Source organism: Pygoscelis adeliae, unplaced genomic scaffold, assembly GCF_000699105.1.
Source record: "Pygoscelis adeliae isolate BGI_AS28 unplaced genomic scaffold, ASM69910v1 Scaffold286, whole genome shotgun sequence".
NCBI lineage: Eukaryota > Metazoa > Chordata > Aves > Sphenisciformes > Spheniscidae > Pygoscelis > Pygoscelis adeliae.
This window is the reverse complement of record NW_008825076.1, coordinates 7,696,958-7,710,214: the sequence shown is the minus strand read 5'-3', so window position 1 is coordinate 7,710,214 and position 13,257 is coordinate 7,696,958. Positions and strand designations below refer to the sequence as shown.

Sequence of the window (13,257 nt, the reverse complement as noted above, 5' to 3'; positions counted from 1 at the left end):
CCTCAGACCCGACGTACCGCAGGGCGGGAGGCTGCTAAGGAACCGAGTCCACCCACGGCTGGGGAAAAAGCCTCGACGGCGGGGCGGGGGCGCCCAAAGCTCTGCTTTAAATCATCTTCGTCTAACGAGCATCACGGTGAAATCAAAAAGCACGGCCCCGGAGCCGGCCGAACAAAGCCGGAGTCCTCTCCAGCCGCCCTCTCGCCCTACCAGACAGCTGCCCCGGCACGAAAGCCTCGCTTACAAAAATCTCTCTGTCACCATCTAGAGGCCCAAAGGGCGTGAAGTATTTATTGTAATTTCTTTCTAGATGGTTTCTCCACATAGCTGTATTAACATATACTAACACAGTTATCTTATATACAGTGTTTAATCAAGTTATAAAAGTGACATTCTTTCAAAAGGTGCAAAGTTATTAATGTTCTGACACGTAAACTACTGAGGCGACATCTGCATCGAAAATAAAACTTTTTCACTTCCAGAGCACTCGAAATGCGGCAGTAGGAGTCCTGTGGCTAGCCAAGCATAGGCGCGTCGGCAGTCAGGGGGAAGTATTTTGTAAGTGTTGTCAGTGAAGAACAATAAATGAAAAAAACGGATTTGGAACCAACATGAAATTTTACTAAAAACTTTACGCTAAAGGAAGGGGAGAAGGGGGTAAAGACATAACTAATGAAGTGTTCTTACTTTAGAAATCTTCCCAGTTTCTTTTTAAATCCCGTGAAGATTCTATACTGCAGTTTGGGTTACAGACGTCGTTACATTTTTTTCATGCCTTCACATAATGAAAAGGGTCTAAGTCTTTGAATTTAAATGATAACTTAGACGAGAGGGATGCTAACCTGTACTCTTCTTCTTATAAACAGAATATTTCTTTAGCAATTACTCTACAGTTTTTCCATTCAGGCAATTTCTATTTATATGTATTGTTTTAAAAACACCACTGCAGCATTAAACATACTATTTAGTTTAAGCAAGTTTTAAACTCCCATGAGATGTTAAACTGGCTTAATACATGAACCCTGTCAATCCCCACCTAACAAAGGGTTCCCTATGCTGCTTGCAGCGAGTTTGGAAGGGGGGGTTACAGTGCCTGGCACGGTCATTAAAGTTCAATTTTTTATAAAAAGTATTTTTATGCTGTCCTGTATGGATCAGCAATGTCTTTTTAAAAGCCAATTGCCTACGCGCTTATTAGGAACAAATACAACCCTTCTGCCTGCAGCGTACCACCAAGGCTAGCTCGTGAGTCCTAAAGACTTGCAATCAGCACAAGGTACGATTTCTGGCAACAGAATAAAGTCGCCACGAGCACGTTTCAGACGAGGCCCTTACTTATTGCCTTGAAGTTTTACAGCTTCTCTTATTTTTCCAAATGAAGACAACGACTAAAACTCCCCAAAATTTAAAGCTAATCCAATCATTAGATGCACGATTTGATACAAAATGTTTTTCCGTGAGTATGTTAATTGTCTTTTGCTTTTTAATCCTGTCGCCGGGAGAGAAGCACTTGAAAAATCTACTCTCTGGATGAAACCACAGATGCGTTTGGACATCAATCAGACCAGCTCTTCCACAAAGTCCTCAAGCTGCTGGTGCTTAACACCAGCAATTTCTGAATTGCTCTAAACTTAACAGCAGCGTAGCCGCTCTCCATTTTCGCCTGATTACTCAATTAAAAACTTTCATAAAAGAAGCAGCAACATTAGGATTAGTTTTAAATACTGGACCTAATTTTTCAAGCCTCTCTCCCCCCTACCCCCCCGAAGCGTACCACTTGAAAGAAAATGAATGCGTCAATTCAGAAATTGATTATTTCCAGTATTATATGGCTTCAATGGTTCGATATGGAACAAAAAAAATCCCACTTTTTGACAGCACGTGCTCACAGAAAACTCATAATAGGTATAACTCTGCCAAAGCTTTAAATTGGTTCTGCTTTTTCACAACATACAAAACAGACATGACCTAATAATGAAAAACATGCAAACCAAAACTCCCCCCAAATATGAGCCTGTGTGGATATACATACCAAAGTGCTTCCAAATAAAAGTTCAGTCTAGAAGCATACGTAGTGCCAAAGCTGCCAAAGGTAGTGCGGAAGATTTAAGCCTCCAAGTGGTAGCAAGCAATATATTTTACATTGTAACCACCTCTACGTTCCTACAATTGCTTCCGAAGCTTCTCGTATTTTAAGAACAGCATTTGACTTCAGAAAAAGCACACTTTTTAACGCACCCTTCCCTTCTCCTAATGTATGCTTTATGTCGTTTTATCACAGGTATACAGTTTAATGCTCACAGTGTCCGAAAGTTGTGAAGACTCTGTAACAGACAACTACAGTTTGAGCAGCTCAGGTTGTTTTTTGTTTCCCCAAGTCTCTGAATTATTGAATCGTTTTGAGAGAGGGGGGCCAGGAGCTCCAGTCCCCACATAGTGCTACATACCGTATGAAGTTCACATGCATCTCTTCACGAGGAGTATCGACAGTACTAGGTTTGATCCTGTTGGTACCATATTAGCTTTTCATCCCTGCTCTGAGTTCCAAAAACTTCAGGTTCTTCACTATTGTACTAAGTAACAAGGATATTATCTCTATTTTATTTAAGTTACGTAGTTTTCAAGGATGTTATGTGCTCTACCGGATACAGCGTATCTTCCTGACAAAGAAACTAGGGAAAAAAATGAAGAACCAAAGGTCCCTTTGAAAATTAGTGAAAACATGACGATTTCAGGTGCAGCTTTATGGAAAGAATGCAACGGTATTTAAATATTTGGCAATCCAACGTTAGTGACAGTTAAATCCTCGATTGTTGACTGATAGATATTTTTTTTTTGTTAAAATTTACTTAGAAAAGCTGGTTTTTGCTATCAACAAAACCAGAGTAACTGGCTTGGAATGAAATCTAGTAACTAGATGTCCAGATGAGATGAGCAATTGGCTCCGTAATTTCAGTATATGTCTGGACAGTCTGAGAAATTTCTGTCAAAATAGCCACCTGAGTACAGCCAATCTGAAGTCCCAGTGTATGGGTTAGTGCCTTGATGAAACCACCTGTAAAAAAAAATAAAAATAAAAAGAGAAAGAAACAATAAAAGAAAAGCAAACAGAGTGAATGGTTATTAACAGGGGAAAAGAACAACTTTGCTTCTTTCGCAAAACGTTGTAAAAAGACACTGGTAGTTCTTATCAGAAAAGAAATTCTCAGGAAGTATTCTGAACATGAAAAATAAGGCATTAAGCTTCATACACAATTATCACCACACCTTATAAAGCATCCTTTTTTAAATTTTTTTTTTTTTTTTTTTTACAGGAAGTCAAGGAGTGTGAAATGGATTTTAAAACTGGTGTCCCATTCCAAATAAAAATCACATTGATACTCTAGGTTATATATTGATCATATGTATTGATTTTTACTTTCAAGGAATGCCAAATCAGGTACACAACCCTTTTTGTAAACCTGTCCAAACAGGAAACAAGTAGTTTTCTGCAGAGCTGTACTTTGCACAGAACATTAACAGATGCTCACTTTTTAGCCATCTTGACTGAAAACAATTTTATGTCCTCTGGAAGAGATTTTTCAGAGGCATTAAGTGGAATTAGTCTGCAACTGCTCCTCCAGGCTTTGGGAAGAGAAGGCTTTCTCTTCTGAATTTCATGAAATCATGGGAGCATCCCAAAGTTCTTGCCTTTGAAGGAAGCACCTGCAGTAACTGGCCGTGAGCGTACGCTTGACTGCATGGCATTGGCATCGGTGAAAAGCAACCAGCGGGAGCAGGAGGCAAATCACGCATTACTCCATGATGCATTCTGTGACTGAGAAGTCATTTGAATATGCAATCAAAAAAGCAATTTCTGAAGTATCCAAGCCAAGAAGTCCTAAGAGTGTGAAAATAAGAGGCCCTAGAGGGCCGCAACGTCTTACTCAACTGCCAAAAGCCGGACAGGAATTGGTTAAAGGAGGGATGAGACTTAACATTTTATTCATTCTAACAAAAATATGACCACCGTAGGTTTTAAAAACCAAAACCCAAAAAATCCAGCATTACCACAGTAGTTAATTATGACGGGTTTCAGCATTTCTTATTAGATAATTTCTCCAGGACAAAGTTATCAGCAATTTTGGCTTCCAGCTACATGATTTAATTGTTGACCCAGCAAATGCTTTAAGTGACACTACAAATTGTGCTGTCATGCAGGAAATCAAACACACGCTGTCTTGAATAAAAACATTTCAAGCAGTATACCAGACCATTCCAAGCATTAAACAAATGCCCAGCTTCCTTCCCCCTTACCGTGTGTGCCACTCCACTTCATCTTTTGCACGCTCCTTGCGAGCAGCTCTTTGTTTCTCTTCTAGTCTCTCTTTTTCTTTGCTAGCCACATCTAACAAACATTTCAAGAGAAATTCGTTACTTAGCAAAATAGAAACAAAAATGCAGAGAACACAGAAAAGACTGCAGAGAAATGAAATACAGTTCATTTAAGCAAGAGAAAGCATTTGCTGTACACAGTCTCACTGAACACCGAAAATCTCAGGCAACAAAAAACTAAAACTGTCATTTCAGAACAGTTGCTACTACAAACACAGACTCGAAGCTGAAATTTTGGTGTTTTATCTATCAGAAACACTGCACCGAGACAGCAGGAAAGAACTTAGATTAGGCGTAATAGAGTGATTTTTTCACTATTTGGCCATGTGCTTTTTCTGACAAATGCCAGAGCGACAGAGCACGTCTGTTCACCACATGTCTTTCCAGACAAACCCCAGAGCAAGAGAGCGTGTCTGCCAGTTCCCCCCCTGCCCAAGTTAACAAACATGCAAATACACCATAACATAGGATAGCAGTCTCGGGATCCACCTTGGACACATTTGCTCGCCCAGACTTTTCTGGGAGAAGACAGACATCATACATTGTCCAGAAGGATGTTCATTAACACAGGATGAAAAAGAGTTGAGGCTGCTCTGGGAATGAGAAACTGAAGACAGTGTTCCTGGATCAACCAACCTCCCTTCGGTCATCCCTCTCAAAACTTACTAATGTGAACATACTTCCTCCAGCAAACACATACCCATGTTTCCGTTCTCCATATTTCTGATATCTGGACGTAGCCGACAGTCAGTGGGAGCCAATATTGCTTCCATGCCCTTTTCTAGCTCATTGAGACTCACAGCAAAACTGGTGAAATTGTACATCTTAAAAGCAAATTAAAGATATCACATAAGTTATTTTGGCAAAGTGGCACTGGGTTCCCTATACTGAATGGATACAACAGAACTTCCAAGAGAAATTACCGAGTCAAACCTTCTCCCGCTGGCTACCCTGAGAGCAAGGTTAGGTTCATACAAAACTAGTTTTTTTGTTGGAGGGGAGGGACAAGGAAGGGCAGAAGGGGATAGAAATCACAGCTTTCATTTTTTAAGCAATCTTTGCTTCAGAGGATCAAGACAGATTTTCCTCCGTATCTGATATTCAACATCATGATTTTTATGAAAAACACACCCACACCTGAAAGACCAAAAAGACTTGTCAAAACTACTGAAGTTAATATCCAGCTGCCCAGTTACTGCATTTTTTGGAAGACTGTCTTCTAACAGCAGGGTCAGCAGAAGGGAACGTGTATTCGTATTTTAGCCACTCTAAGTGCAAAGATCTTGCGGACAGGTCAACCTAAGACACCAGACTCGCGCTGAAGCAGCTGCAGTCAGAGCACGCATTCTTTCTATCAACTTCGACACAGCCGTGATACTTTCAGCACAGGAACAAAGCAGAGAACTTGCTGTAGTATAATTTTACTGCTGCAGCAAGAAGCGCCAGAGCCTGCCACTATGCATGCTAAGGACAGACACTTCAACAAGGTTTCCCTTGAACATGACTCGTGTTCCCTTGGATAAGTCACTAGCGATAGCAATACACAGACTGATTGAAACAGTTACCTGTGATGAGTTTGGTGGCCTACAGTTTATTCTCCAAAGCAATTTACTGCCTGGTATGAACTGCACCGTGTCTTGAACCTCTGGCATATCATCAGCGTCATCATTTTCGGATTTAATAACATCTTCACTCTGAAACAGAGATAACATTTGGCAGGGGAACAAAGGGAAATTGGACAGTTTCATCTAGAGTTCTACAGTGACTGTTGAAGAATCTGTTCAAATTTGAGATATTAAACACTCTCCTGTACTTCTGCCTCACCCCTCATGTTTGCTTTTCCTCACTCTGTATACTGTTCCTCTCATTTTTATCATAATGTCTTGCTCCTGATATCTCTGAGTAGTCTCCCACCACCTATGCACCACTTGAATGTCTGTTTAAAAAAAATTAATAATAGTAAATTAATGTTTTTCAGAAGTCTTTTCTCTAGCTTCCCTTCTAACCCATGCCATAGCTTAATTTCACCTAACATGACTATTACTTCTTCAGGTTGAAATGAGCCAAGACTGCAATTTAAACCACTTCCCATAATGGCCTGAGAAAGATAAATAGGGCATGCCTGCTTTTGGATTTTGCTTCATCATTTGCAAAAGATTTGGATGTGCGATTAAAAAACAGATATGCCCTTGTTTCAGTCTGATTTCCTATGATCTAGATTCTAATAACTTATGATCTAGATTCTAGCAACTATTATCACTGCCAATTTTCTCAGTATGAAGACTGTGTACTTCAGTTTATAAATAAAGTGTCTTTCCTTCCAAGTTGCTTTGTTACCAGATGCACTGCTATAATGCATATATAAAATCAAATGCAGTATTCTTCAAGAGGCTGCTCTCGGAATCTGAGAGAATCTGACTGTTGTAGGACACAGACAGCTACATTGTGGAATTTCAGGGGATTTCACCATGAGAAACCATTTAAAACCACAACAACCAGAAGGGAAGTTTGAGGCAATAACATCCTAGAGTGACAGTATCACAGTTTTCCTCCCTCCCCTCACTCCCACCCCTTTTCTATTTTCTTTCTGCCCCCTCTGACATGGCTCGTTTATTTTATTGAAAAATAGCCTATTAAGTTAAACAGGGCCTGTTTTATACACCAGAAAACAGCTCCATATGGTTAAGAGTCTAATTTCAATCATTTGGTTTGAGTATTCTTTATTTAAAAAGACTTTTAGGCTACTTTCCATGTCAACATCTGGTTTACTGTTAGACAGTTCCCCATCTAAATATAGATTCAACAGGAATCAGGAAGGAAAGAAAGAGTTGATTTTTGTAAGATGAACAGAACCTTATTATTTAAAAAAAAAAAATAATCAAAATATAAGCCTGTACCATGACAGAATCCAGAGCCAAAAGCAAGGCCTGTTGTTGCTCTAAATTCTTCTGATGTGAATACTTTTCAATAAAAGCTTTGAGTCTCTTAATGTTAAGAGTGACTAGCTTGTGTTTAACGTATCATTTTCAATGAGCAACCAGGGTCTGCAACACTCTGTTGATATCAGGAAAGCCAATAGCCCTCTGCTGCACCATACAACATTTTACATTTTCCATATACCACTGGGGCTTTGGCCATAACTTACCTGACACTGCTTACATGTGATAAAAACCCCTGCATGTTTCTAGACCCCTTTGTTGCCAAGGCTGCCTACATCATAAATTCTGAAAAGCTGCACCACCAAAAAGCATAACTGACTTAAAACACATGTAATTTTTTTTTTTTTAATGCCCAAATGCTAGTATTTTTACATCTGGAGTTGGCAGTCAAGCCACTTTCCTCATTCAAGGACTGGACAAGATCAGCTTGGGGGTTGATATTTGATGATTTTTCTTTGACAAATCTCTAGCAAACACCGTTCCTATGAGCTCTCTTCAATACCAGCAGCTCACACTGAAGTCTACACAAGTTCAAAGCACAATGCCTTCTCATGGAACTAACACTGCCCACATCCGACCCCTAGCAAAAGACAGACTGTTTTAACCTTCCATTCACCACCAGCTGACCATTTCCGTAAAGAAGATGTTTTCCTTTCATTTCTCATATTTCAGTATCTTTTCTCCCTAAAGAATCCTTAACCTTACCGGCTTCAATTTCTTCTGCTCACCACCTCTCTTTTCATTCTTTTTGTAAGTCTCATACGTAGTGGGATCAGTGCACCATAAGCATTCTGTCCACTTGCCATAGATCACGCACAGCTTCTTTCTGCTGCAGAGAAAGCAAAGGAGACTTAGTTTTTGCTTCTTACAAAGCCTTCTAAGCCAAATCATGCAGATTCTGATCTATATTAAATACCCAGCTTCCTACTTGGTTGTATCTTGTATTTCTTTGCAGATTTCTTAGAAGTCAGATATTTGATAATGCAAAGAAAAGGTTTCAGCTTATTCCAGTCTTTCTGGCATTCAGTCGCATGCTTTTGCCACTGTTAAAATGAGTGTGGATGCAAGAAAGCCAATAGTTTACAATATAGAGACTCAGAATCACGAAACAGGTTTGGGTTTGATTAAAAATTTCTAATAACCATATTCTCATTATTTTAAACTGAAGACTGGAATTGTTACTGTACAACAGCAAAATCAGTTGCAACTACTCTGCATTTTCCCTGGATACCTTTATTTCCAAAGACTGGACTGAAGAGTTTTTCTAATAACGCTTAAAATTATCATCCTAGAATCAAGGGGTTTAATACTGACACAGAGAACAGAAGAGGGTTACAAGCCGCATTGCTAGCAACTTTGCAGTCACATCAGTTGTGGTCACTGTGCCAGCACTAAAGAAATGCCACAGTGCTCAGAAATGGAGAGGCCAAGAGGCTTTTATCACTTACTTTTTGTCCTGAATGTATCCCTCTACTCTGTGAAGCTCTTTCCCAAACAGTCCACACGGTTTAAAATTAAGGACACATTTATCTCCAGTACTGTAGAGGAAATAAGTACATGCTTAAAGAAGCAAGCCCCTAAATACATTAGTAAGTTTACTTTTTTACCTTATTTAGCTTTTTTCACATAGTTACAGTTAGCTGGGGGGTAGTTATTTATACCATTATTTTTCTTTAACTATGGTTTATTATATGACCATGGCATTAAAAAAGGCACACAAATTTCAAAATTCCACAAAAAGGGCAAAAAAAGAAATCAATGTGCACATGAAGACATCAGCCTGTGAAAGCCAACTGAAAACACAACCATACTTCTGAGTTTGTGTATATCTAAAATTTATCAAAAGTACTAGGAATAAAATGGAATGCAGTCTTGCATACTACTTAACCCACACTATTAACACACTGCATTTCAGATTAATATCTATTTACAGCTAATTGTAATGAGAAATAACTTTTACAAATGACCTATGCAGGAAAATCTAGTTAAGTGCATTCAAAAATTACCTCTAAATTGAATATAAAAAATTCTGAACATTTTACATTTTACAAACATAAGCCAGCATTATATTTCAGCATCTTCCTTGCTACTGAGATGCGCATGTATGTAAATAATCTCTCCTGGTGAGTTATCAGGCCAAGTTTCTATGTCAAGCACAAAGCACACAGAGACCATCCTGGGTCTTTTGTGCCAAAAAAGGAGACAGGATTGTAGATTTGATGCAATGACAAGTATCAAAACAGCAGTCCTGCTGGATTAAAGCTCCCATTTATTGACAGAAAAACACATGCAGAAGTAATACAGTTTTAACAAAGTTCTCTCCCTCATCATTACAGGAGGTAATTTACCTTTATATAAGGTAAAAAGCTTTCACATAGGCAGTTGGCAGAGCAATTAACACGCTCTAAGTTCACATTATCCTACTCTGCAGTCATTTTTCTGTGCTGTACCCTTAATTTAAGACATTCTCTATTTTCAAAACTAAAAAGAGGGCCAAATCACAATCAACATGATGGAGGTCCACTGCAAGCCTCCAACATTTATTCCATTTAATGGTTCTGGAGTTAAATTTCTGTTCTCTGACAATAGAGCTGAATTTGAATGAGTAACTCACAAACGTAAAATATTTGTATGCCACAAGCCATCTAGCCCTGTGCCTTTTCATTAATATTATTATGATCCTAAGCCCAGTCCAACGAATAGTTTGCATTTCTCAGATGGGGGAAAAAAAAAAGAAAAAAGAAAAAAGAGACAAGACTTTGGACCTACAAAACAGAGTTTCCTGTGTAATCTGACAAAAATCAAAACTCTCTGCTTTGTAACAAAAGTGACCACGCACCAGTCCCTATAAGCCAACCCTCAGTTTCATGATTAGCATTACCTGTGATTTACAATTTCTACCGTTCCGTATTGTTCTAACCACAGTTTACCAATAATTACATTATGTACACAACAGGTTGGATTTGTCCATGTGTAAGCTTCATTGTATCTGTAAAGAAAATAGAGAAATAAATCATTTTCTTGAGTTTGAGATGGAATGTAAGCCTGTTTTCAATTCTGTTCATGGCAGGGCAAAATATTTAGCACGTTCCTATGAACAGCCAGCAGTTAACTTCAAAACAGAAAAGAAACAGACTTTTCTTTATAAGCCAACAATGTGTTGTATCTAAACATTAGTGCAAGTTCATAAAGTGATATCCCCCTTACTTTTCTCCTTCTCACAGAGTTGGAATAGTAAGTTTTACAGTCGCTGTGCTTTTGATTATGAATTCCAGCCCAACATAAACAGCAGTCCAGGAATTCATCCTTTTCATTTGCACTTTTAAAGTTGTATATGATAAAACATAATACTCACAGGAGAACCGGACTGACAAACTAACGCCTAATAGTGTCTTCTATTCAACTACTGCAGCAGCACTGCAAACTTCTTTCTAAAGCTCTTTCTTTTAAGCCTCTATCATAATCTAGAGAGTGCCTTTTTGTGATAAAAAAAGCACTGAACATAAATATTTAAGTCTTCCAGCAGAGAGGTTAGTCACTACCAATTCTGACAAAGGCTTGATATGAAGACACTCCTCCTCGAGGGTTGGTCAGACTATCCCACTTAAACAATTTTTCATTTTACAAACACTGGGCGGTAAAGACTTTTGAACCTGAAGAGAGTGACACCAGTCAGCAAACTGCATAAGTGGTTTCCACAAATATGCCACAAGTTTCCACATCGGTATATGAGGTCTGCTCCAGTGTCACTGAAGGCAATTTTGGGGATGTGTGTGGTTTTGGGGGTTTTTTGGTTGGTGGTTTCACATCAGTGGGACACGATAGCACTATATTCAAGCTTCATAAACATGACATTTAAAAATCCAATTTATTACTCAATTCCATCCTTTTCCCAAAGATTTACTGAGAAGAAGGAAAAGTCCTAGAATTCAAGACTTTTCCACTTAGTTTCATTTTGTTTGTAATGTTTTGTGAAAAGCTTTACAAAGATGAGTTAACAGATCCTAAAACCTTCAAAGACATTATTCTAAAAGTGGTCAAAATGTTAAACAACAGGATTCCTATTATTACTAGCTTGGCAGAGTCAAAGCCACCTATACTCACTCATCTTTCCATGCTGGTAAAAGAAATGCTGAAGTTACCTGGTTGGCAATCAATCCATCTTAGGAAAGCTTGCAAACTCTATTTTAATACAAAAAAATACAGAAACAAGCAGTGCCCTCTTTGTAACAAATGCCTTGTACGTCTACATCCAGTAAGTATGGAGAGAACACTCCTATTCAATGTTTCCAACCAGTCTGTCATTTTCCAGTACAGAGGAAAAAACAGACCATTGAAGTCTGACTATTTTCCACAGCAAATTGTCTTCAAGCATACTTTAGAACAATGACTACTCTTCAAGTGGGGAAAAAATACCACCCCCCCAAAATTCATCCCACCAGCTTTAGCACACATTTTTATTCATGAACTACTTGACACCAAAAGTTGTATAGCATAAAAGAAAACATAAGACACTCATGGCCAGTGCTGATAAATTGAAACACTTATTTGTGCTGGAGAAGTGAGGAAGAAGTGTGTTTTCTAATGCATGTTTTGAAAACATAGTCATGGTTAACATAAATGCAGTACTTAACATCAACTTGCAATTTTGCTTCCTAAACGTTACTTGTCCACTCAGGCCCTGAGCAGTTCTCAGACTACTCAAACCAACAGAATGGTATGAATCAACACCGAGAGGCTCAAATTTTGATTTCATCTTCTGCTGCTAACTTGAAGCAATTATTTAAAATAAATGCTTTAATCATTTATACTCCAGTTCAAATCTGTGCCCTGTAATCTGATTAGGCAGAGCAAGAATTTTAATAGTCTTCTAAACAAAGTCTCTCTCCAGCAACAAACTTTATTTTTGTCACATCTGCGTTCTATACTAACATTCAGAGTTCTTTCTACATTCAGAAGAAATTTCCTCTGTTTCCATCACCATTTATATCCAAGACCAGCTCATACTTTTAAAAGCTTTGGAAGATTAGATGCCAGCAGCTCAACAAATAAACTATACTTTCAAAAGAAACTACAGGAAAAGTCAATCCTTGACATGGCAGGCAAGTTGACTCTTTATTGAAACCAAATGTCTAGAAGTTTCATAAGCAGATATTTCAAAACAACCTCAAAGTTGAGGAAAGGCCTGAGGAAAGCTTTTATAAAAGCACCTTTAAGTGTTCAACTGCAGAATGCTTTTTCTGCAACTATTATCTAGTGCATCCTTGTGTCCTACTTGGGAAAGCTCAAGAGCCTTTGTGCCACCAGGGCACAAACCAGCTTATGGAAAGCCACGTAATTTACGAGAGAGATACGCAGTTAGAGACAAGCCTGGCATTCTTGATTTTAATAGGAAGGTGATCATACACAGGAAGTGTTAAACGGGTGACAAGGCAATCCTGACAAGTTCCTCACGTTCCCTTATCACGTAGAACAGCTATTCTGAAGATGCAGTTCTTTCCGCACAAACATATGCACACAATCAAAACCAACGACAATGTTTAAAAGCGAGATGAGCCTGAATAGCCCGGTAATAGAATTTTATCTTTCTATTTAAATTTTACATGCCTTCACAGAACTAGCTTTCAGAAGCATTCAATTTTTAAGAAATGTTAATCTTCATAGTGGAAAACCTGGGTCAAATTGCTACAGCTATGCATAACTTAAAAAAACAGAACCCTGAAATTAAGCAAGTGAAAATTAACTTGTAAATAAACTCTTACAACCTCTTCAGCAAGAGTTTTTTAGATAATCACCTACGAAGAGCCAAGAAGATGATTATCACCTATCTTTTTATTCAAGTAAATGTTAAGGAGACCAACATAAAAAAGGTATTTACTTCTCATACTTACTTCAGAAGCTCCAAAGTAATTGTTCCCCGAGGTTCCGCTTCTATACTCTTTCC

At 38.5% G+C, this 13,257-nt stretch overlaps 2 protein-coding genes across 5 annotated transcripts in view; both read right to left on the bottom strand.

Moving 5' to 3' along the window:
• The window catches only part of ADRM1 (adhesion regulating molecule 1), an 8,870-nt gene extending 8,647 nt beyond the window's left edge, over nucleotides 1–223 (bottom strand). For 2 of the 4 annotated variants that reach the window (XM_009326797.1, XM_009326798.1), the window contains exon 1: nucleotides 18–220. The gene's annotated coding sequence lies outside the window, so the exon portion shown is untranslated. Of the gene's footprint in view, nucleotides 1–17 lie in introns of all 4 variants that reach the window. The other 2 variants (XM_009326800.1, XM_009326799.1) reach the window with 2 other exon arrangements.
• Nucleotides 224–2,587: 2,364 nt separating this feature from the next.
• OSBPL2 (oxysterol binding protein-like 2) overlaps nucleotides 2,588–13,257 on the bottom strand; it is a 37,299-nt gene continuing 26,629 nt past the window's right edge. Inside the window, 8 exon segments of the mRNA XM_009326795.1 lie at nucleotides 2,588–3,055; nucleotides 4,297–4,387; nucleotides 5,075–5,198; nucleotides 5,940–6,068; nucleotides 8,019–8,142; nucleotides 8,762–8,851; nucleotides 10,195–10,302; nucleotides 13,205–13,257. The exon segment at nucleotides 13,205–13,257 is cut by the window's right edge and continues 15 nt beyond it. Of these exon segments, the coding sequence (XP_009325070.1) occupies nucleotides 2,953–3,055; nucleotides 4,297–4,387; nucleotides 5,075–5,198; nucleotides 5,940–6,068; nucleotides 8,019–8,142; nucleotides 8,762–8,851; nucleotides 10,195–10,302; nucleotides 13,205–13,257 (822 nt within the window). The 3' untranslated portion in view covers nucleotides 2,588–2,952.